This window comes from Myxine glutinosa, chromosome 14 (assembly GCF_964187855.1).
Source record: "Myxine glutinosa chromosome 14, kmMyxGlut1.1, whole genome shotgun sequence".
Taxonomy (NCBI): domain Eukaryota; kingdom Metazoa; phylum Chordata; class Myxini; order Myxiniformes; family Myxinidae; genus Myxine; species Myxine glutinosa.
The window spans coordinates 65144728-65168442 of NC_136274.1; the positions used below are offsets into that span (position 1 = coordinate 65144728).

The 23715-nt window shown below is 42.3% G+C and overlaps 1 protein-coding gene across 23 annotated transcripts in view; it reads left to right on the forward strand.

Moving 5' to 3' along the window:
• The window catches only part of LOC137439865 (limbic system-associated membrane protein), a 98227-nt gene that overhangs the window by 71566 nt on the left and 2946 nt on the right, over positions 1-23715 (forward strand). For 8 of the 23 annotated variants that reach the window (XM_068136056.2, XM_068136052.2, XM_068136040.2 and 5 more), the window contains one exon: positions 2866-2883. The exons of 7 other annotated variants lie outside the window; for them this stretch is intronic. In XM_068136056.2, coding sequence (XP_067992157.1) covers positions 2866-2883 — 18 coding nt within the window. Of the gene's footprint in view, positions 1-2862; positions 2884-23715 lie in introns of all 23 variants that reach the window. 8 more of the 23 variants (XM_068136051.2, XM_078768062.1, XM_068136038.2 and 5 more) reach the window with 1 other exon arrangement.

The following is a 23715-nucleotide window of genomic DNA, read 5'->3' on the forward strand; positions in this document are numbered from 1 at the left end:
GGGGTTAACAAGGAGAGATGCAGAAAATAGGGCAAAATGGAGAAGATTGTCATGGGGACCGCAAAGCTAACCCCCGCTCTAGCAGGGAAAATGGCCTTTAAAATGCATGTTGTATATTGTTGAGCTATTTGAAAACCCATCAGGAAATCATTTTATCATGACAATTATTAATCTCTTAGAGCCAGGCTTCTATTGGACCTTCCAATCAATGTGGTTTTTAGCTCACCTGGAACGAAGTTCAGGTGAGCTTATGCTATGGCGCGTCGTCCGTCCGTCAGTCCGTCAGTCTGTAAACACTTGAAACCTCTTCTCCGAAACCGCTGATGGGATTGCGACCAAATCTGACAAAAATTATATTTGTTATGTTTTGAATAAAGTTTGTTCACGGCATTAGAAAAATCGAAGTCTAAAGGCGGTTACGGGGGGTCAAAGTGGGTTGAGGATTGACCCCCCAAATTACAGCCGTGGCCAAAAATATTCGCACCCTTGCACTTTCTCTAAAAATAAGTTGAAATTGACAAAAGTATTTGGTCTCCACAGTTCTTTATTTCACTGTTAATATTACAGAACCTTTGTTTTTGTTTCAGAACTTACTATATCCTTTTAAATCAGAAAATAAAAAGAAATGGCATTGACAACATTTTTGACACCCAAGACTTTATATTTGGTAGCACAGCCTTTGGACAAAATAACTACAGTCAAGCGCTTCCTATAGCCATGAAAGAGCTTCCTACAACTCTCTGCTGGTAGTTTGGCCCACTCTTCTCGTGCAAACTGCTCCAGTTCTCCCAGATTTAAAGGGTGCCTTCTCCCAACTGCTGTTTTCAGATCTCCCCATAAGTGTTCAATGGTATTTCGATCTGGACTCATTGCTGGCCACTTCAGAACAGTCCAGCGTTTTGTCTTGAACCATTCCTGGGTGCTCTTTGAAGTGTGTTTGGGGTCATTGTCCTGCTGCAAGACCCATGACCTTCGACAGAGACCCAGCTTGCTGACACTGGGTTGAACATTGAGCTCCAAAATTCCTTGGCAATCTCCTGATTTCATGATGCCATGCACACATTCAAGGCACCCAGTGCCAGAGGCAGCACAGCAACCCCAAAACATCACTGAACCTGCTCCATGTTTGACTGTAGGGAAGGTGTTCTTTTCTTTGAAGGCTTCATTTTGTTTTCTGTAAACATAGAGATGATGTGCTTTACCCAAAAGCTCTAATTTGGTCTCACCTGTCCACGGGACATTCTCGCAGAAGGATTTTGGCTTGATCAGGTATGTTTTGGCAAACTCCAGTCAGGCTTTCTCAGCAGTTGGGTCCTCCTGGGTCTCCTACCATAGAACCCCCTTTCATTGAGTTGGCGATGGATGGTGTGAGTTGAATCTGTCGTATCTTGTGTCTGAAGGTCAGCTTGAATCTGTTTGGCAGTTGATCGAGGTGCTTTCTCCACCATTCGAGCAATCCTTCACTGCAATCTTCGATCAAGTCTTCTCTTGCAGCCACGTTCAGTGAAGTTGGCTACTGTTCTATGGGCCTTAAACTACCTGATAACATTGCGTATGGTGGACACAGGACGATCAAGGTCTGTGGAGAAGGACTTGTGGCCTTGAGATTGTCCATGCTTGGCTACAATCTTGTGTCTGACCTCCTCAGACAATTCTCTGGTTTTCTTTCTTTTCTCCATGCTCATTGTGGTACACAAAGTGACACAAAACAGCAGAATGACTCATTTTCTCCATTCAAACTGGTTGAATGAGTGATTTTTATATTGCAGGCACCTGCAACTCACCGTAGGTGAGTTCAATTCCAATGTACAGGAGAATCACCTGCTTGAAATTTAATTATTTCTCACAACTTTAAAAGGTGCCACTAATATTTTCCAGGCCATTTTAGTATTTGCCAGGCCATTTTCGGATTTCTGTGTGGAATAAGCTAAGATTTAGTAATTTTTGCAGCTTTTTTTTGTTTTGTTTCACTGTAAACCAAAGAAATACACATGTGTATACCAAAATATTTTTTTATTTCAATAAATTTCTGGAAGAAATGGTGCATTATTAAAAAAATAAAAATAAAAAAAGGTGCAAGGGAGCCAACCGTTTTGGGCACGACTGTAGGTATTTGCTTTTTTTCCTGAAACTACGCACAATATTACGATGAAACGTGACCACAACCTTTACCACCCATGATTGACCAAAGTTTGTTCATGGCATAAAAAATCGGGGTCTAAGTTGGGGAGAGGGGAAAGGAATCGGGGTCTAAGGTGGAGGTTACCCTCTAAAATAGATATTTTTTGATTTGTTTGTTTAAAGTCTTATGATCTTAAGTCTTACGTTCGTTTGATTGTACATGCTACCCTGTCTTCTAGCAGCCATTGAAATTGGTTTAAAATTCCATGATACTGTTTAAAATACCTTTAATCAGTGTAGTACACTGCTTTATTCTTCCAGGTGAGCGCCCAGGGGTATTGCCCCTATGTTTAAAACCTAAAACCGAACATTGAACCTACTAACCCTCAGTGTGGCCTCAAACCTGAAACTAACTGTGACCTTAAACTAAACCAGAACCGAAATCATAATCCTAACTCCCACCCTAATATGGAAGCTCAATTCGAGCTCATCAATGAACTCAGCTCTAACCCAATCACTAACCAACCTAATCCATGGCTGGACTAGTACCATTGATTTATTTAATTACTCCAAACCATTAAGCATCATTATTCCTCAACACTATAACTCCACTACCTTTACTTAAGTGAATGATTTATGTTGTTGCATTCCTCATTCATCATTTAATTTGTTTTTTCATATCCTTTTTTTCTCCCTCCTTCCCACTTCCAACCATGTCCTAAAACCAAACCTTTCCCCCAGAAGACAGCTCCCATCGGAGAGGTCGGTTGGTTCGACATATTCTAGCATCGAGAAGGGAGGGGGGGGGAGGAGGGGGGGGGAGGGAGATAGCTTTGGTTTGTTTTACAATGTTTATGAGAATGCTTTTCAATATATGATCATTTTTCAATAGATATTAAAAAGGAAAACGAATATTAAGTTATAACGCTCCACCACCCCCCTCATTGGGTGAAAGATCTTTGTGAGTACCGGTATGTGCAGTAGGGCGGAAGTAACGGTGGTGCAGATCGCTGTGTCAGGTAGGGCGGAAGTAGTGGTGGTGCAGATCGTTATGTACAGTAGGGCGGAAGTAACAGTGGTGCAGATCGTAATGTACAGTTGGACGGAAGTAATGGTGGTGCAGATCGTTATGTACAGTCGAGCGGAAGTAACGGTGTTGCAGATCGTTACGTAAAGTAGGGTGGAAGTAGAGTCCCTGTATATAGAGAGTTGTGTCAACTCAAATTTGGACGCCATTTTGTGTCTAAGTGTGTCGGATTAGATATACATGTACATTCGCGATATGGGGTGATATATTCTAAACCTGGTAAAAAAAAATTTACTACACATATTTAGTCTTATTATTACATACAGGTGATATTTGTTTTGTCAAAAACTCAGCTATTGCCGTGAAAAAGAGCTGTGTGGTGATATTAAAAGTGGTATGGCAATGCATATTACAAGCCAACACTGCATATAAGAGCTAACATTATAAGGAAGACAAACCAATGCTGTCGTTCTCTGAATTTTAATAACTTTTAGAAAGGTGTGTGGGCATATCCAATATTTTTTAAAGGGTGCCGAGAGCAATTCCGGTGTAGGACTTCCAGCCGACATATAGTCTAACACACTTAAAACAAATTCTGTACGTGGTATTGCCATATTTCTATAGTGTACAACTTTAGTTTTATCGACATTTATATTCAATTTCCATTGTAATGATTTAACAAGCTGCAAGTCAGCTTCTGTCTCTGACATAAGGAAAACGTCATCGGCATCTAGTAAGATTGAAACGTTCATTTATTACTACACCCTTGCCCAGAACTCTGATGGATATTGCCTGATCGATTAATATGTTTCATAGCTGGCGACTTAATTAACACTTAATTTTCGACTGCGCCAAGCCGTAATTAAACAGAGAAAAAACTTTAAAAAATACCTGCAGTGTGCACGGTTCGTCTAGTCGAACAGATATGGAAAAGCACAGATAAGACGTCGTATTCACCATAACTTGTTTAATTTCACCAGGAACACGATGAGGCCAACACAGTAAACATTCAGTACAAAACTTGGTTCATACATTCAGTACAGAACATGATTCATACATTCAGACCGTAAGAAAACTCTGCCCGTAATACAACACTCTGACCAGACCAACACTTCATCCCACTACGTTCACTCCTCACAAGTGAAACTCATCACTACTCCGTTCACTCCTCACAAGTGAGACTCATCACTACTCCGTTCACTCCTCACAAGTGAGCATCCCCCTCACAAGACGCATGAGCACTGTACAAAGCAAACAATAACTCGTCAAATTTTGGACGTATGGATGGCTGCACAACCCGCAAAAAAATTGAGCAGGTCCCCCCCTAAAATTGCTTTTATGATTGCCGATTAGGCTAAAGATTTTAATCCAAAAAAATAACTTGCCTCGGAATAAGTTTTGAATGGACGGACAGACAACTGAAAACAAAACGGACCATGGGTTTCCCACCCCTATAAAATCAAAATTAATTCCCTCTGAAAAAGTACAGTGACATTGCCCGCAGACTACCCAACCGCAGACCAGGCAATGTCACTGTACCGGGACATTTCATCAATCAATGACAATATGCGGTCCGCTAGGACTACCCGAAAAAAATTGAGCAGGGTTCTTCCCACGGAAATGCATTTTTGGTCAGCTCCTTGAAGATTATAAACAAACACAAATCACTTCCCTTTAAAAGGGTTTTCAACGGACAGACAACCAAAAAAAAACCGAGCAGATAGAATTGCTTTTGAACATCGATCATCAAGCGGCGTGGGCCTACCTGGCAGAGTCTCGAGGAGTCGATCGCTTTCCAGCTCTTTCGTCTGACTTTCGCTTCCCAAATTTGTCTTCTGACTTTATCACTTGGAAATCTATACATCTTATATTTCCCAGATTGGTTTGAACAACCAAAAGCAGAACAACCAGTCATTTTGTTTGGCAATAAACAACATTCCCGTACCAAGCTGACGTTCACGCACGGTGAAGTTAGACACAAAATGGCGCCACGAAATCACGTGACCAGAAATCTCGGGTCAGCGCATGGCGCAACTCTCTTTATACAGGGACTCTAGGTGGAAGTAGCGGTGCTGCAGATCGTAATGTACAGTACGGCGGAAGTAATGGTGGTGCAGATCGTTATGTACAGTTGGACGGAAGTAATGGTGGTGCAGATCGTTATGTACAGTTGGACGGAAGTAGCGGTGGTGCAGATCGTAATGTACAGTACGGCGGAAGTAATGGTGGTAAAGATCGTTATGTATGTACAGTAGGGCGGAAGTAACGGTGGTGCAGATCGCTGTGTGCTCCTGCAGGGTGTACAAAGCCGATATGTCTTACCTGCCAGGAATCTGTTGTGGTAATGAAAGAATGAAATGAAACATGCAACTTTGTCCAAAACGTAACATGCAACCTCATTCTACAAATACACAAACGATGCACAAAAGAAAAGCCAAGTAACTCAAAACTGTGCACAAATCAAGGAGTTCTTGTGAGAACCCAGCAAGGAGTACTTGTGAGAACCCAGCAAGGAGTACTTGGAAGAACCTAGCAAGGAGTACTTGGAAGAACCCAGCAAGGAGTACTTGTGAGAACCCAGCAAGGAGTATTTGTAAGAACCCAGCAAGGAGTACTTGGAAGAACCCAGCAAGGAGTTCTTGTGAGAACCCAGCAATGAGTACTTCGAAGAACCCAGCAAGGAGTACTTGGAAGAACCCAGCAAGGAGTTCTTGTGAGAACCCAGCAATGAGTACTTCGAAGAACCCAGCAAGGAGTTCTTGTGAGAACCCAGCAAGGAGTACTTGGAAGAACCCAGCAAGGAGTACTTGGAAGAACCCAGCAAGGAGTACTTGGAAGAACCCAGCAAGGAGTACTTGGAAGAACCCAGCAAGGAGTATTTGTAAGAACCCAGCAAGGAGTATTTGTAAGAACCCAGCAAGGAGTATTTGTAAGAACCCAGCAAGGAGTATTTGTAAGAACCCAGCAAGGAGTATTTATTTGTAAGAACCCAGCAAGGAGTATTTGTAAGAACCCAGCAAGGAGTATTTGTAAGAACCCAGCAAGGAGTACATGTAAGAACCCAGCAAGGAGTACTTGTAAGAACCCAGCAAGGAGTTCTTGTGAGAACCCAGCAAGGAGTATTTGTAAGAACCCAGCAAGGCGTACTTGGAAGAACCCAGCAAGGAGTTATTGTGAGAACCCAGCAAGGAGTACTTGGAAGAACCCAGCAAGGAGTACTTGGAAGAACCCAGCAAGGAGTACTTGGAAGAACCCAGCAAGGAGTATTTGTAAGAACTCAGCAAGGAGTATTTGTAAGAACCCAGCAAGGAGTTCTTGTGAGAACCCAGCAAGGAGTACTTGGAAGAACCCATCAAGGAGTACTTGGAAGAACCCAGCAAGGAGTCCTTGTAAGAACCAATCAATAAGTACTTGTAAGAACCCATGAAGGAGTACTTGTAAGAACCCAGCAAGGAGTACTTGTAAGAACCCAGCAAGAAGCACTTGTAAGAACCCAGCAAGAAGCACTTCTAAGAACCCATCAAGGAGTACTTGTAAGAACCCAGCAAGGAGTACTTGTAAGAACCCAGCAAGAAGTACTTGTAAGAACCCAGCAAGGAGTACTTGTAAGAACCCAGCAAGGAGTACTTGTAAGAACCCAGCAAGAAGCACTTCTAAGAACCCATCAAGGAGTACTTGTAAGAACCCAGCAAGGAGTACTTGTAAGAACCCAGCAAGAAGTACTTGTAAGAACCCAGCAAGGAGTACTTGTAAGAACCCAGCAAGGAGTACTTGCAAGAACCCTGCAAGGATTACTTGTAAGAACCCAGCAAGGAGTACTTGTAAGAACCCAGCAAGGTGTAATTGTAAGAACCCATCAATAAGTACTTGTAAGAACCCATCAAGAAGCACTTGTAAGAACACAGCAAGGAGTACTTGTAAGAACCCAGCAAGGAGTACTTGTAAGAACCCAGCAAGGAGTACTTGTAAGAACCCATCAATAAGTACTTGTACGAACCCAGCAAGGAGTACTTGTAAGAACCCATCAATAAGTACTTGAAAGAACACAGCAAGGAGTACTTATAAGAACCCAGCAAGGAGTACTTGTAAGAACCCAGCAAGGAGTACTTGTAAGAACCCATCAATAAGTACTTGTAATAACCCAGCAAGAAGTACTTGTAAGAACACAGCAAGAAGCACTTGTAAGAACACAGCAAGGAGTACTTGTAAGAACCCAGCAAAAAGCACTTAAAGGACCCAGTAAGGAGTACTTGTAAGAACCCAGCAAGAAGTACTTGTAAGAACCAATCAAGAAGCACTTGTAAGAACCCATGAAGGAGTACTTGAAAGAACCCACCAAGGAGTAGCCTACTTGTAAGAACCCAGTAAGCAGTACTTGTAAGAAGCTGGACTATTCAAGAAAGTGTCCCATACGAATCCGAATGAGCTACGACATTGCAGAACTCATGTACAGTTTTGTGGGAGTGCTTGCTAATGGCTGCCGAAAATGTATGCCCTGTAAAGAACGATCTCTCTCTAGCACAGTCTCTCTCAAAATACAATAACATGTCACATGGAATACGTGTTTGGGGTCATTTCTGAGCAGGTGTGTAGAAAAGCCAAGAAATGTACGTATTGTCCACTAAAAATGTTGTTGGTGAAGGTAATTTTCTGGGAGTGAATTTGTATATACGATGACACGTTGAAAAGTAATGCCTCCTATTCTTTTTCTCCAAAACAGGTAAAGATATTCGAATGAAACAAAAACAGATACTAACATCAATGTCTACTCCACCATTGTACATGTTTATTTATGCTCTTAATCACCACTGCAGTCCACACATTTCTACCAATGATCAAGTAGTTTTGTGATGCAGTCACGGTGGAACTGTCGAGTCATCTCCAGTCAGTCATCCCAAGGCTCATCTCCAGTCAGTCATCACAAGTCTCATCTCCAGTCAGGCATTCCAACTCTCATCTCCAGTCATCTCTAGTCATTCATCCCATCTCTCATCTCCAGTCATCTCTAGTCAGTCATCCCAAGTCTCATCTCCAGTCATCTCTAGTCAGTCATCCCAAGTCTCATCTCCAGTCATCTCTAGTCAGTCATCCCAAGTCTCATCTCCAGTCAGTCATCGCAAGTCTCATCTCCAGTCAGGCATTCCAACTCTCATCTCCAGTCATCTCTAGTCATTCATCCCATCTCTCATCTCCAGTCATCTCTAGTCAGTCATCCCAAGTCTCATCTCCAGTCATCTCTAGTCAGTCATCCCAAGTCTCATCTCCAGTCATCTCTAGTCATTCATCCCATCTTTCAGCTCCAGTCATGTCTAGTCAGGCATCCCAACTCTCATCTCTAGTCAGTCATCCCAAGTCTCATCTCCAGTCATCTCTAGTCATTCATCCCATCTCTCAGCTCCAGTCATCTCGAGTCAGTCTTTCCGATTCCCATCTCCAGCGGTTCACGCTTCAAAGCACTGACGACGTCGTGCTTCCCTCTGCCATCTTGACTAATGCAGCACTTACACAACTCCTGTTAGGATCAAGAAACTTTGTACTGAGTGGTGGGATGAACTATTGTGCAGACTGCGCTTTGTTTCATTCGAACATCTTTTCCTGTTTTGGAGAAAAAGAAGAGGAGGCATTACTTTTCAAGATGTCCTCGGATGTGTGATTATTCCCCCCCACTCCCCCCTGCTTCCCCCCATAATAGACACTGGTGCAGTAATGCAAACATGTTAAATATAACAACAAACACTGATGATGATAATAATAATAATAATAATAATAATAATAATAGAGATCAGTATTACTTATTTCTTAAGAATTTAATTGTGGGAGTCTTTTTCAACTTAATTTCATATTTTGGTTTTGATTTGACTTCCCTCCAAAATGATTCTCCAATCTCAGAAGTTTGAACACCCCTTTTGTCTGCAGTGTGTTTACTTAGCCTTGTGTTTAATGAAGAGTGCTTTAGCCACGTGTCACTCATGTGGACACTGAAGTTATCAGAGGGTCCTCCATCACAATAATGAGAGACGTGTGACCGGTGAATCCGCGCATGGACAACACCGAGTAATCAATGTCATGGGGGTACATTGTATGAACTTGCATTCATTCGAGTCGAAACCAAAATTTGTACATTCATTGGTCGATATTTGGAGGTGCAAAGTTTTGATGACACATTAAGGGTACACGTACGCACCCTCTACACTAATCCTCGGATATTCCATTTAATTCTCTCGTGCTTCCCTCCTTCTCCTCATCCTCCATTTCCTTCCTTTACTCAATTTCTTCCATTTCACTCTCTTGTACAAGTGTACCTCACGAGTTCATGTAAAGCCCTAAATAAATAAATAAATATATATTTATTGCCACAGCGTGGCGAAAGGTGTCACGTCCCCCCGAAAGGTGTCATGTCCCCCCGAAAGGTGTCATGTCCCCCCATCGGTGAATCTCAGCATTCATGTTAAATTGATCAAACTATCTGTGTTTGTATCAGGGATCATGGCATCACCTCTGACTACAAATATAAGTGCAGAGTAGAATATGAATGATCGTTTTAAGGCCATTTTCCCCGCTGGAGCGGGGGGTTAGCCTTGCGGGCCCCATGACAATCATGCTTCCCTGTTTGAGGCAATGTTTTTATGGCCAGATGCCCTTCCTGACGCCAACCCATAGTCGCCTCTTACGATGTGCAGGGACACGGTGTACCTATTCTAAACCGGGGTACACACCAGGATCATTCATCCCAGCGAGCTAGTACTCAATTTGCCGACCTCGGAAGGATGACGGGCTCAGTCAACCCCCCTGGTGTTAATTCAGCGATCGACCGGGATTCAGAACCCAGGATCTTCGGATCCCAAGCCGGCACACTAACCGCTAAGCCAACACCAGGCTTAGGTAAAGAGGCTGACACCAGGCTTAGAGCAGAATGTGGGGAATAATTAAATATTTCAACACATGTACACGTGCATTAAATAAATAAACAAACAAACAAAAGCATGGATTAAGATTTTTTCCCCCATTTTATGCAAGGAACTTCTACACAAAAGGAGGGCATTTGGCCTATCAAGCCGACACAATTAGACGAGTGTTTAATCCACCCAATCATCAATTCGAGGAGTGTTTAATCCACCCCAACCAACAATGAGAGGAGTGTTTTAATCCACCCAACCAACAATTATAGGAATGTTTAATCCACCCAACCAATAATTATAGGAATGTTAATCCACTCAACCAACAATTAATGGAATGTTTAATCCACCCAACCAATAATTATAGGAATGTTTAATCCACCCAACCAACAATTATAGGAATGTTTAATCCACCCAACCAACAATGATAGGAATGTTTAATCCACCCAACCAACAATTATAGGAATGTTTAATCCACCCAACCAATAATTATAGGAATGTTTAATCCACTCAACCAACAATTAATGGAATGTTTAATCCACCCAACCAACAATTATAGGAATGTTTAATCCACCCAACCAACAATTATAGGAATGTTTAATCCACCCAACCAACAATGATAGGAATGTTTAATCCACCCAACCAACAATTATAGGAATGTTTACCCCACTCAACCAACAATTATAGGAATGTTTAATCCACCCAACCAATAATTATAGGAATGTTAAATTCACCCAACCAACAATTCTAGGAATGTTTAATCCACCCAACCAACAATTATAGGAATGTTTAATCCACCCAACCAACAATTATAGGAATGTTTAATCCACCCAACCAACAATGATAGGAATGTTTAATCCACCCAACCAACAATGATAGGAATGTTTACCCCACTCAACCAACAATTATAGGAATGTTTAATCCACTCAACCAACAATTATAGGAATGTTTAATCCACCCAACCAATAATTATAGGAATGTTTAATCCACCCAACCAACAATTATAGGAATGTTTACCCCACTCAACCAACAATTATAGGAATGTTGAATCCACCCAACCAACAATGATAGGAATGTTGAATCCACCCAACCAACAATTATAGGAATGTTGAATGCACCCAACCAACAATTATAGGAATGTTGAATCCACCCAACCAACAATTATAGGAATGTTTACCCCACTCAACCAACAATTATAGGAATGTTTAATCCACCCAACCAACCAACAATTATAGGAATGTTGAATCCACCCAACCAACAATGATAGGAATGTTTACCCCACTCAACCAACAATTTTAGGAATGTTTAATCCACCCAACCAACAATGATAGGAATGTTTAGATTGGAGGAGTGTTTAGATTGGAGGAGTGTTTAGATTGGAGGTGTGTTTAGATTAGAGGAGTGTTTAGATTGGAGGAGTGTTTAGATTGGTGGAGTGTTTAGATTGGAGGCGTGTTTAGATTGGAGGAGTGTTTCAAATTGGAGGTGTGTTTAGATTGGAGGAGTGTTTAGATTGGAGGAGTGTTTAGATTGGAGGAGTGTTTAGATTGGAGGAGTGTTTAGATTGGAGGAGTGTTTAGATTGGAGGAGTTTTTAGATTCGAGGAGTGTTTAGATTGGAGGAGTGCTTAGATTAGAGGAGTGCTTAGATTGGAGGAGTGTTTAGATTGGAGGTGTGTTTAGATTGGAGGAGTGTTCAGATTGGAGGAGTGCTTAGATTGGAGGCGTGCTTAGATTGGAGGAGTGCTTATATTGGAGGAGTGTTTAGATTGGAGGTGTGTTTAGATTGGAGGAGTGTTTAGATTGGAGGCGTGTTTAGATTGGAGGAGTGTTTAGGTTGGAGGCGTGTTTAGATTGGAGGAGTGCTTAGATTGGAGGAGTGTTTAGATTGGAGGAGTGTTTAGATTGGAGGAGTGTTTAGATTGGAGGAGTGTTTAGATTGGAGGAGTGTTTAGATTGGAGGCGTGCTTCGATTGGAGGAGTGTTTAGATTGGAGGTGTGTTTAAATTGGAGGAGTGCTTAGGTTGGAGGAGTGTTTAGATTGGAGGAGTGTTTATCAATTGGAGGAGTGTTTATCAATTGGAGGAGTGTTTAGATTGGAGGAGTGTTTAGATTGGAGGCGTGCTTAGATTGGAGGAGTGTTTAGTTTGGAGGTGTGTTTCGATTGGAGGACTGCTTAGATTGGAGGAGTGTTTGGATTGGAGGAGTGTTTCGATTGGAGGAGTGTTTAGATTGGAGGAGTGTTTAGATTGGAGGAGTTTTTAGATTGGAGGAGTGTTTAGATTGGAGGAGTGTTTAGATTGGAGGAGTGTTTAGATTGGAGGAGTGTTTAGATTGGAGGAGTGTTTAGATTGGAGGAGTGTTTAGATTGGAGGAGCTTTTTAGATTGGAGGAGTGTTTAGATTGGAGGAGTGTTTAGATTGGAGGAGTGTTTAGATTGGAGGAGTGTTTAGATTGGAGGAGTGTTTAGATTGGAGGAGTGTTTAGATTGTAGGAGTGTTTAGATTGGAGGAGTGTTTATCAATTGGAGGAGTGTTTATCAATTGGAGGAGTGTTTATCAATTGGAGGAGTGTCTAGATTGGAGGAGTGTCTAGATTGGAGGAGTGTTCATATTGGCGGAGTGTTTAGATTGGAGGAGTGTTTAGATCGGAGGAGTGTTTAGATTGGAGGAGTGCTTAGATTGGAGGAGTGCTTAGATTGGAGGAGTGCTTAGATTGGAGGAGTGTTTAGATTGGAGGAGTGTTTAGATTGGAGGCGTGTTTATATTGGAGGCGTGTTTATATTGCAGTAGTGGTTAGATCGGAGGAGTGTTTATATTGGAGGAGTGTTTAGATCGGAGGAGTGTTTAGATTGGAGAAGGGCTTAGATTGGAGGAGTGCTTAGATTGGAGGAGTGTTTAGATTGGAGGAGTGTTTAGATTGGAGGAGTGTTTAGATTGGAGGCGGGTTTATATTGGAGGAGTGTTGATATTGGAGGAGTGTTTAGATTGGAGGAGTGTTTAGATTGGAGGCGTGTTTATATTGGAGTAGTGTTTAGATTGGAGGAGTGTTTAGATTGGTGGAGTGTTTAGATTGGAGGAGTGTTTAGATTGGAGGAGTGTTCAGATTGGAGGCGTGGTTATATTGGAGGTGTGTTTATATTGGAGTAGTGTTTAGATTGGAGGAGTGTTTAGATTGGAGGAGTGTTTAGATTGGAGGAGTGTTTAGATTGGAGGAGTTTTTAGATTGGAGTAGTGTTTAGATTGGAGGAGTGTTTCGATTGGAGGAGTGTTTATATTGGAGGAGTGTTTAGACTGGAGGAGTGTTTAGATTGGAGGAGTGTTTAGATTGGAGGAGTGTTTAGATTTTTTTTATTTTTTTATTTTTTTTGTTTGTATACTGAATCAAGGCTCGTGAAAGAGCTAACATTTATTTCACAAACAAATCAACCAGACAAACAAAACACAAAAAGAGGGAGCGGAAGACAAGATGGGGAGAGAAGGGGAAGCACACAACCACAACATTTGAGAGCAGGGAGAAGTGTGGGAGGGAGAGGGCTTGGGGGCAGGAGGCGTGGGAAGGGGGGGGGGGAGAGGTATAAAACACAAGGGGACCGAAATTAGCGGGGGTAGAAAAGATCAAGGTTTTGGATGGGGGAGGATAAGAGATGGTGGTGAACAGCTGTTTTAAAGACTTGGAGGGTGGAGTGGGATTGAAGAGAGTGAGGGAGTTTGTTCCAGAGGTGGGAGAAAAGAGGAATGAAGGAGTGAAGGTGAGCAGAAAGTCTTGATTTTGGCAGTTTAACCATAAGAGGGTTGCAGGCAGATCTTGTGCAACCTGTAGGAATATTTGGGGGACAGAGCCCAGAGAGAGCTGGGGGGGCAAGGCCAGAGAGGAGTCGGTAGAAGACGGAAAGACCACCAACCTGCCTGCGGTGAGTGAGTGAAAGGCCCTTAGAGTTAGCTTCATCACGGGAGATTCCAATGATTCTGAACGCTTTGGTTTCAACAGCGTGAAGACGAGCTAGGTGTGAGGCAGGAGCACCAGACCAGAGGGGAGAGCAGTATTCCATAGAGCTGCGGATGAAAGCCTTGTATGTGGTGAGGAGCTCAGGTGTGCCAAGGAAGGACTTCACACGACGGAGGATGCCCAGTCGGCGACTGGCTTTGGAGGCCAGATTTGAAATGTGGTTTTCCCAGGAAAGATCATGGCAAATAGTGAGACCCAAAAGCTTGAGTGACAGAACTTCTTGGAGAGGATTATTCAAAAAGTGGATGGGAGGGTTTTCCAGTCGGTCTTTTCAGAGAGACATCGTAAGAGTGTGAGATTTATCAGGATTGAAAGACATGTTCCATTTGTTTGCCCAGTCTGTGATTTTGTCCAGGTCTGCAGAGAGTGAGGAGGCTGCAGACTGCCGATCTGAGGGATGAGGTATGGAGCGACAGAGAGTAGAGTCGTCAGCAAAGAGATAGAGAGGATTTTCAAGAGAGTCAGAGAGATCATTGATGAAGACCAGAAAAAGCACAGGGCCCAGAACACTACCTTGGGGAACTCCAGCCTGAACAGGAAGAGGAGATGAGAGAAACCCATTCAGGGCCACACGTTGACTATGACCAGAGAGGAAGTCCGCCAGCCATGCGTGGAGATTTCCATGGATACCAAAGGAGGAGAGTTTGGTGAGCAGAGCGGGGTGCCAGACCGTATCAAAGGCACGTGAAATGTCAAGGGAGACAGCTCTAATTTCCTGTTTGGTGTTGAGGACCTCCATCCATTGTTGAGAAAGCAGAAGCAGCATGTCCAGAGTAGAGTGACCAGGTCTGAAACCAAATTGATGATCAGAGATCAAGCCATTGGAGAAGAGGAAAGATTTCATATCTGAAGCAATGATGGATTCCATGACTTTGCTGATAATTGGGAGAAGGCTGATTGGTCTGTAGTTGCTAGGATCTGTTTTTGCACCTTTTTTGTGCAAAGCGGTGATGTTGGCTGATTTCCAAGCAGATGGCAGATGACCTTGAGCAAAAGGGAGGGTGAAGAGAACAGAAAGAGGGAGTGAAAGAGCGGAAGAACATGATTTTAGGACCCGTGGGCTGATGCCGTCAGGACCAGTTGCAGAATCAGAGTCGAGGGTTGACAGAAACTTTTCCACCTTGTCAGGAGGAAAGGACACAGAGTCCAGGAGCAGCTGGGTACGACTGGGTACGGTGGGTACAGAGAGGGATGGGTTTGGGACACAAGATTTAGAGGCAAACACAGAGTTGAGGCATTCAGCTTTTTCACGTGCGGAGTCAGCCGTTAAGCCGTTTGAGGTGAGGGAGGGGATGGAAGGGGAACAAACACCAGAAACAGATTTGACCAGACGCCACCAGGATTTGGAAGAGGGAGTCAGATAAGAGAGTTCGGTCTTGAGAACGGTGAGATATTGTTTCCTGGCTCTCCTGAGGGTGGACACACACTTGTTTCGGGCTTTGTGAAAGGAAATGAGATTTCCTTCCGTTGGATTTGCTTTCCAGGAGACGAAAGCAAGTTGTTTCAGGGCAACAGCCTCACCACAAGATTCCGTGTACCATGGACGTGAGGAAGGGTATGACAACTGAAGACGAGATGGGATAAATCTGTGCATGAAAGAGAGCAATTTACTTTGAAAGAATTCCCAGGATGAGTTGATGTCAGAGGCGGTAGAGATGGGAGACCAGTCCAGATGATTGATGGCTGCTTGAAGACCGTGCCAGTTGGCCTGAGTGAAATGCCAGACTCGTCGACGCTGAGGAGGCTCTCTGAGAATGGTCAGAGAGATGTCCACTTTGACAAGCACATGATCAGATGAGCCGATTGGAGCAGAAGAAGAGCAGCAGACATTTTCAGGGAAGTTAGTCATAACCAAATCCAGAAGAGAAGATGCTCCGTTGACTGAGATCCGGGTCGGGAAATTGACAGATTGGGTCAGTCCCAGTGAGTCGCAGAAGTCCTTTGCTGAAGAGCCATGGCTGGTGAGAGAGGTACCCACACCCAGCCAACTGGCATGGTGACAATTGAAATCACCACATATGAGGAAGAGAGAGTTGGGATGGGTAGATCGAAATTGGTCCATATTATCAGACAGCGAGATGTAGATGGAGTCATCACTGTTTGGTGGACGGTACAGCACACATATGAACAAAAGGTGGGAGCGAAGGGGAAGCCGTAGCCAAAGGTATTCCTGGGGGTGAGGTGGAGAGAGGGCAGTGGAGGGCAAGTGAGGAAGAGAGTTTTTTATAAAGATAGCAACCCCACCTCCAGGACGAGGCTCAGGTCTATCATACCGGAGGAGGGAGTAACCTGGGAGAGATACCAAGGCATCAGAGACATCATGAAGGAGCAAAGTTTCTGTTAAACAGATCACATCTGGTTTGTCAGAAGCAACCTGTATGGAGAGATCAGTCAAGTTTGAGCAAAGGCCCCGGATGTTTGAGGTCCATACCGTTAATGAAGAGGAAGGGGGAGCCTCGGGTACAGAACAGGGGGGGGGGGGGGGAGGGGTAGGGTAAGATGTGGAAGAGGAGGAAGAGGTCGGGAGAGCTGTTGAAGGTGTGTCAGAGATTTCAGAGATTTCATAATAGCTTGGAGAAAGGGAAGAATGGGGCGGACAAAAGGTTTGATGGAGATTGGGTGAGGCACAGTGAGGTGTTATTTGAGGAGGGGGAAGAGCGAGGCAGAAGGTTGGGGGAGATGAAGGTGAAAGTTGGAAGGGGGAAGAAGCAGGGAGGATGCTTTGAGGAGGAGGGAGTGTTTAGGAGTGTAGATTGGAGGAGTGTTTAGATTGGAGGAGTGTTTAGATTGGGGGAGTGCTTAGATTGGAGGAGTGCTTAGATTGGAGGAGTGCTTAGATTGGAGGAGTGCTTAGATTGGAGGAGTGTTTAGATTGGAGGAGTGTTTAGATTGGAGGCGTGTTTATATTGGAGGAGTGTTGATATTGGAGGAGTGTTTAGATTGGAGGAGTGTTTAGATTGGAGGCGTGTTTATATTGGAGGCGTGTTTATATTGGGGTAGTGTTTAGATTGGAGGAGTGTTTAGATTGGAGGAGTGTTTAGATTGGAGGAGTGTTTAGATTGGAGCAGTGTTTAGATTGTAGGAGTGTTTAGATTGGAGGAGTGTTTATCAATTGGAGGAGTGTTTATCAATTGGAGGAGTGTTTATCAATTGGAGGAGTGTCTAGATTGGAGGAGTGTTTATATTGGAGGAGTGTTTAGATTGGAGGAGTGTTTAGATTGGAGGAGTGTTTAGATCAGAGGAGTGTTTAGATTGGAGGAGTGCTTAGATTGGAGGAGTGCTTAGATTGGAGGAGTGCTTAGATTGGAGGAGTGTTTAGATTGTAGGAGTGTTTAGATTGGAGGAGTGTTTATCAATTGGAGGAGTGTTTATCAATTGGGGGGGTGTCTAGATTGGAGGTGTGTTTAGATTGGAGGTGTGTTTAGATTGGAGGAGTGTTTAGATTGGAGGAGTGTTTAGATTGGAGGAGTGCTTAGATTGGAGGAGTGCTTAGATTGGAGGAGTGCTTAGATTGGAGGAGTGTTTAGATTGGAGGAGTGTTTAGATTGGAGGCATGTTTATATTGGAGGAGTGTTGATATTGGAGGAGTGTTTAGATTGGAGGAGTGTTTAGATTGGAGGCGTGTTTATATTGGAGGCGTGTTTATATTGGAGTAGTGTTTAGATTGGAGGAGTATTTAGATTGGAGGAGTGTTTAGATTGGAGGAGTGTTTAGATTGGAGGCGTGTTTAGATTGGAGGCGTGTTTAGATTGGAGGCGTGTTTATATTGGAGGCATGTTTATATTGGAGGAGTGCTTACATTGGAGGAGTGTTTAGATTAAAGGAGTGTTTATCAATCAGAGAAGTGTTTAGATCAGAGGAGTGTTTATATTAAAGGAGTGTTTATCAATCAGAGGAGTCTTTAGATAAGCGGAGTGTTTATCGATCATCGGAGTGTTTATCGATTAGAGGAGTGTTATCAATTAGAGGAGTGTTTAGTCCACTCGATTAACAATTAGAAGAGTGTTTAACGATCAGAGGAGTGTTTATCGATCATAGGAGTGTTTATCGATTAGAGGAGTGTTATCGATTAGAGGAGTGTTTAACGATCTGAGGAGTGTTTAACGATCTGAGGAGTGTTTAATCCACTCAATTCACAACTGGAAGAGTGTTTAACAATGAGAGGAATGTTTAACAATTAGACACGTGTTTAATCCACTCAACCAACAATTAATGTTTAACCCACTCAACTAACTTAGTATGTATTGAAATAAAATAATGTTATCAATCAAGTACCTTCAAACTTGAGGATGGTGTAAAGAAACAGGATTCAAACCTGAAGCAGTCATTTCACCGAACCAAAGTCGGGTTCAATTACCACTCAACCAACCTGTTAGACATTCAAATAAAAGAGTTTCAACAATCACGAATTCTACAATCAATAAATAATAGGAAAAAGGACGGAATTTGAACCTGCAGCTCTCACATCAACCACACACTGCTAAATCCACGAAAACAAACAACTCGTTCTCAAATCCCTCAAAATAATAATAAGGTACAGCACTGTACTTCGAAACAAGCCCGGTTTGTGTTTGTTTAATCCACTCAACTAATGATTCGAGGAGTATTTAATCCACGGCTTGTGTCTTCATTATTGTGTCTCAAAAAATTCCCAAACGAATTCTATGTCTGGTGTTTGTGCAAATCCCAACCACATTCTGTCTAAGTCTGGTGTGCGTGCAAATCCCAACCGCATTCTGTCTAAGTCTGGTGTGCGTGCAAATCCCAACCACATTCTGTCTCGGTCTGGTGTGCATGCAAATCCCAACCACATTCTGTCTAAGTCTGGTGTGCATGCAAATCCCAACCACATTCTGTCTAAGTCTGGTGTGCATGCAAATCCCAACCGCATTCTGTGTCAGTCTGGTGTGTGTGCAAATCCCAACCACATTCTGTCTAAGTCTGGTGTGCATGCAAATCCCAACCACATTCTGTCTAAGTCTGGTGGTGCGTGCAAATCCCAACCGCATTCTGTCTGTCTGGTGTGCGTGCAAATCCCAACCACATTCTGTGTCAGTCTGGTGTGTGTGCAAATCCCAACCACATTCTGTATAAGTCTGGTGTGCGTGCAAATCCCAACCACATTCTGTCTAAGTCTGGTGTGCGTGCAAATCCCAACCGCATTCTGTCTAAGTCTGGTGTGTGTGCAAATCCCAACCACATTCTGTCTAAGTCTGGTGTGTCTGTACAAAATGTATATTTTGCTCTGACGAAGGGTTAATGCCTGGAACGTCATCTTCTCCTTCCTTCCCATGGCTGTTAATTAGCATATCTCGCTCAACGTCCTGTTAATTACAACAGTGTTTTCATATTTTAACACCAAGAACTGATGTCACATACAGTTAACCATGTTCGTCACCACATTCTGGCTCGAACCACATCCGAGCTCCATACCACATCCTGGCTCAACACCACATCCCAGCACTATACCACATCATAACACTATATTATACCACATTCTTCCTCAACACCACATCCTCGTTCTGTACCACATTATAGCTTTATACAACACCCTGAATCTACACCACATCCTGGCTTGGCACTACATTCTGGATGAACCCCACATCCCAACTCTACACAACATCCTAACTCTACACAACATCCTAACTCTATACAACATCCTAACTCTATACAACATCCTAACTCTATACAACATCCTAACTCGATACAACGTCCTAACTCTACACAACATCCTAACTCTATACAACGTCCTATCTCTATACAACATCCTAACTCTATACAACATCCTAACTCTACACAACATCCTAACCCTATACAACGTCCTAACTCTACACAACATCCTAACTCTATACAACACCCTAACTCGATACAACATCCTAACTCGATACAACGTCCTAACTCTACACAACATCCTAACTCTATACAACGTCCTATCTCTATACAACATCCTATCTCAATACAACATCCTAACTCTATACAACATCCTAACTCTACACAACATCCTAACTCTATACAACGTCCTAACTTTATGCAACATCCTAACTCTACACAACATCCTAACTCTATACAACATCCTAACTCTATACAACATCCTAACTCTATACAACATCCTAACTCTATACAACATCCTAACTCTATACAACATCCTAACTCTATACAACGTCCTAACTCTATACAACATCCTAACTCTATACAACGTCCTAACTCTATACAACGTCCTAACTCTATACAACGTCCTAACTCTATACAACGTCCTAACTCGAAACAACGTCCTAACTCTACACAACGTCCTAACTCTATACAACATCCTAACTCGATACAACATCCTAACTCTATACAACATCCTAACTCTATACAACATCCTAACTCTATAAAACATCCTAACTCTATACAACATCCTAACTCTACACAGCATCCTAACTCGATGCAACATCCTAACTCTGCACAACATCCGAACTCTACACAACATCCTAACTCTATACAACATCCTAACTCGATACAACATCCCAACTCTACACAACATCCTAACTCTATACAACATCCTAACTCGATACAACATCCTAACTCTATACAACATCCTAACTCTATACAACATCCTAACTCTATACAACATCCTAACTCTATACAACATCCGAACTCTATACAACATCCTAACTCTATACAACATCCTAACTCTACACAACATCCTAACTCTACACAACATCCTAACCCTATACAACATCCTAACTCTATACAACATCCAAACTCGATACAACATCCTAACTCTACACAACATCCAAACTCTATACAACATCCTAACTCGATACAACATCCTAACTCGATACAACATCCTAACCCTATACAACATCCTAACCCTATACAACATCCTAACTCGATACAACATCCTAACTCGATACAACATCCTGACTCTATACAACATCCTAACCCTATACAACATCCTAACTCGAAACAACATCCTAACTCGATACAACATCCTAACTCGATACAACATCCTAACTCTATACAACATCCTGACTCTATACAACATCCTAACTCTATACAACATCCTAACTCTATACAACATCCTAACCCTATACAACATCCTAACCCTATACAACATCCTAACTCGATACAACATCCTAACTCTATACAACGTCCTAACTCTACACAACATCCTAACCCTATACAACATCCTAACTCTATACAACATCCAAACTCGATACAACATCCTAACTCTACACAACATCCAAACTCTATACAACATCCTAACTCGATACAACATCCTAACTCGATACAACATCCTAACCCTATACAACATCCTAACCCTATACAACATCCTAACTCGATACAACATCCTAACTCGATACAACATCCTAACTCTATACAACATCCTAACCCTATACAACATCCTAACTCGATACAACATCCTAACTCGATACAACATCCTAACTCGATACAACATCCTAACTCTATACAACATCCTAACTCTATACAACATCCTAACTCTATACAACATCCTAACTCTATACAACATCCTAACTCTATACAACATCCTAACTCTATACAACATCCTAACTCTATACAACATCCTCACTCTATGCAACATCCCAACTCTATACAACATCATAACTCGATACAACATCCTAACTATATACAACATCCTAACTCCACACAACATCCTAACTCGATACAACATCCTAACTCTATACAACATCCTAACTCTATACAACATCCTAACTCTATACAACATCCTAACTCTATACAACATCCTAACTCTATACAACATCCTAACTCTATACAACATCCTAACTATACAACATCCTAACTCTATACAACATCCTAACTCTATACAACATCCTAACTCTATACAACATCCTAACTCTATACAACATCCTAACTCTATACAACATCCTAACTCTATACAACATCCTAACTCTATACAACATCCTAACCCTATACAACATCCTAACCCTATACAACATCCTAACTCGATACAACATCCTAACTCTATACAACGTCCTAACTCTACACAACATCCTAACCCTATACAACATCCTAACTCTATACAACATCCAAACTCGATACAACATCCTAACTCTACACAACATCCAAACTCTATACAACATCCTAACTCGATACAACATCCTAACTCGATACAACATCCTAACCCTATACAACATCCTAACCCTATACAACATCCTAACTCGATACAACATCCTAACTCGATACAACATCCTAACTCTATACAACATCCTAACCCTATACAACATCCTAACTCGATACAACATCCTAACTCGATACAACATCCTAACTCGATACAACATCCTAACTCTATACAACATCCTAACTCTATACAACATCCTAACTCTATACAACATCCTAACTCTATACAACATCCTAACTCTATACAACATCCTAACTCTATACAACATCCTAACTCTATACAACATCCTCACTCTATGCAACATCCCAACTCTATACAACATCATAACTCGATACAACATCCTAACTCTATACAACATCCTAACTCCACACAACATCCTAACTCGATACAACATCCTAACTCTATACAACATCCTAACTCTATACAACATCCTAACTCTATACAACATCCTAACTCTATACAACATCCTAACTCTATACAACATCCTAACTATACAACATCCTAACTCTATACAACATCCTAACTCTATACAACATCCTAACTCTATACAACATCCTAACTCTATACAACATCCTAACTCTATGCAACATCCTAACTCTATACAACATCATAACTCGATACAACATCCTAACTCTATACAACATCCTAACTCCACACAACATCCGAACTCTATACAACATCCTAACTCTATACAACATCCTAACTCTATACAACATCCTAACTCTATACAACGTCCTAACTCTACACAACATCCTAACTCTATACAACATCCTAACTCTATACAACATCCTAACTCTATACAACATCCTAACTCTATACAACATCCTAACTCTATACAACATCCTAACTCTATACAACCTCCTAACTCTATACAACATCCTAACTCTATACAACATCCTAACTCTATACAACATCCTAACTCTATACAACATCCTAACTCTATACAACATCCTAACTCTATGCAACATCCTAACTCTATACAACATCATAACTCGATACAACATCCTAACTCGATACAACATCCTAACTCGATACAATATCGATACAACATCCTAACTTGATGCAACATCCTAACTCTATGCAACATCCTAACTCTATGCAACATCCTAACTCTATACAACATCCGGAATATATACCACATCCTGGCTTGACACTATATCCTGGATGAACACCACATCCTATCTTGCCACCACATCCTATCTTGTCACCACATCCTATCTTGCCACCACATCCTATCTTGCCACCACATCCTATCTTGCCACCACATCCTATCTTGCCACCACATCCTATCTTGCCACCACATCCTATCTTGCCACCACGTCTTATCTTGCCACCACATCCTATCTTGCCACCACATCCTATCTTGCCACTACATCCTATCTTGCCACCACGTCCTATCTTGCCACCACGTCCTATATTGCCACCACGTCCTATTTTGCCACCACATCCTGTCTTGCCACCACGTCCTATCTTGCCACCACATCCTATCTTGCCACCACATCCTATATTGCCACCACGTCC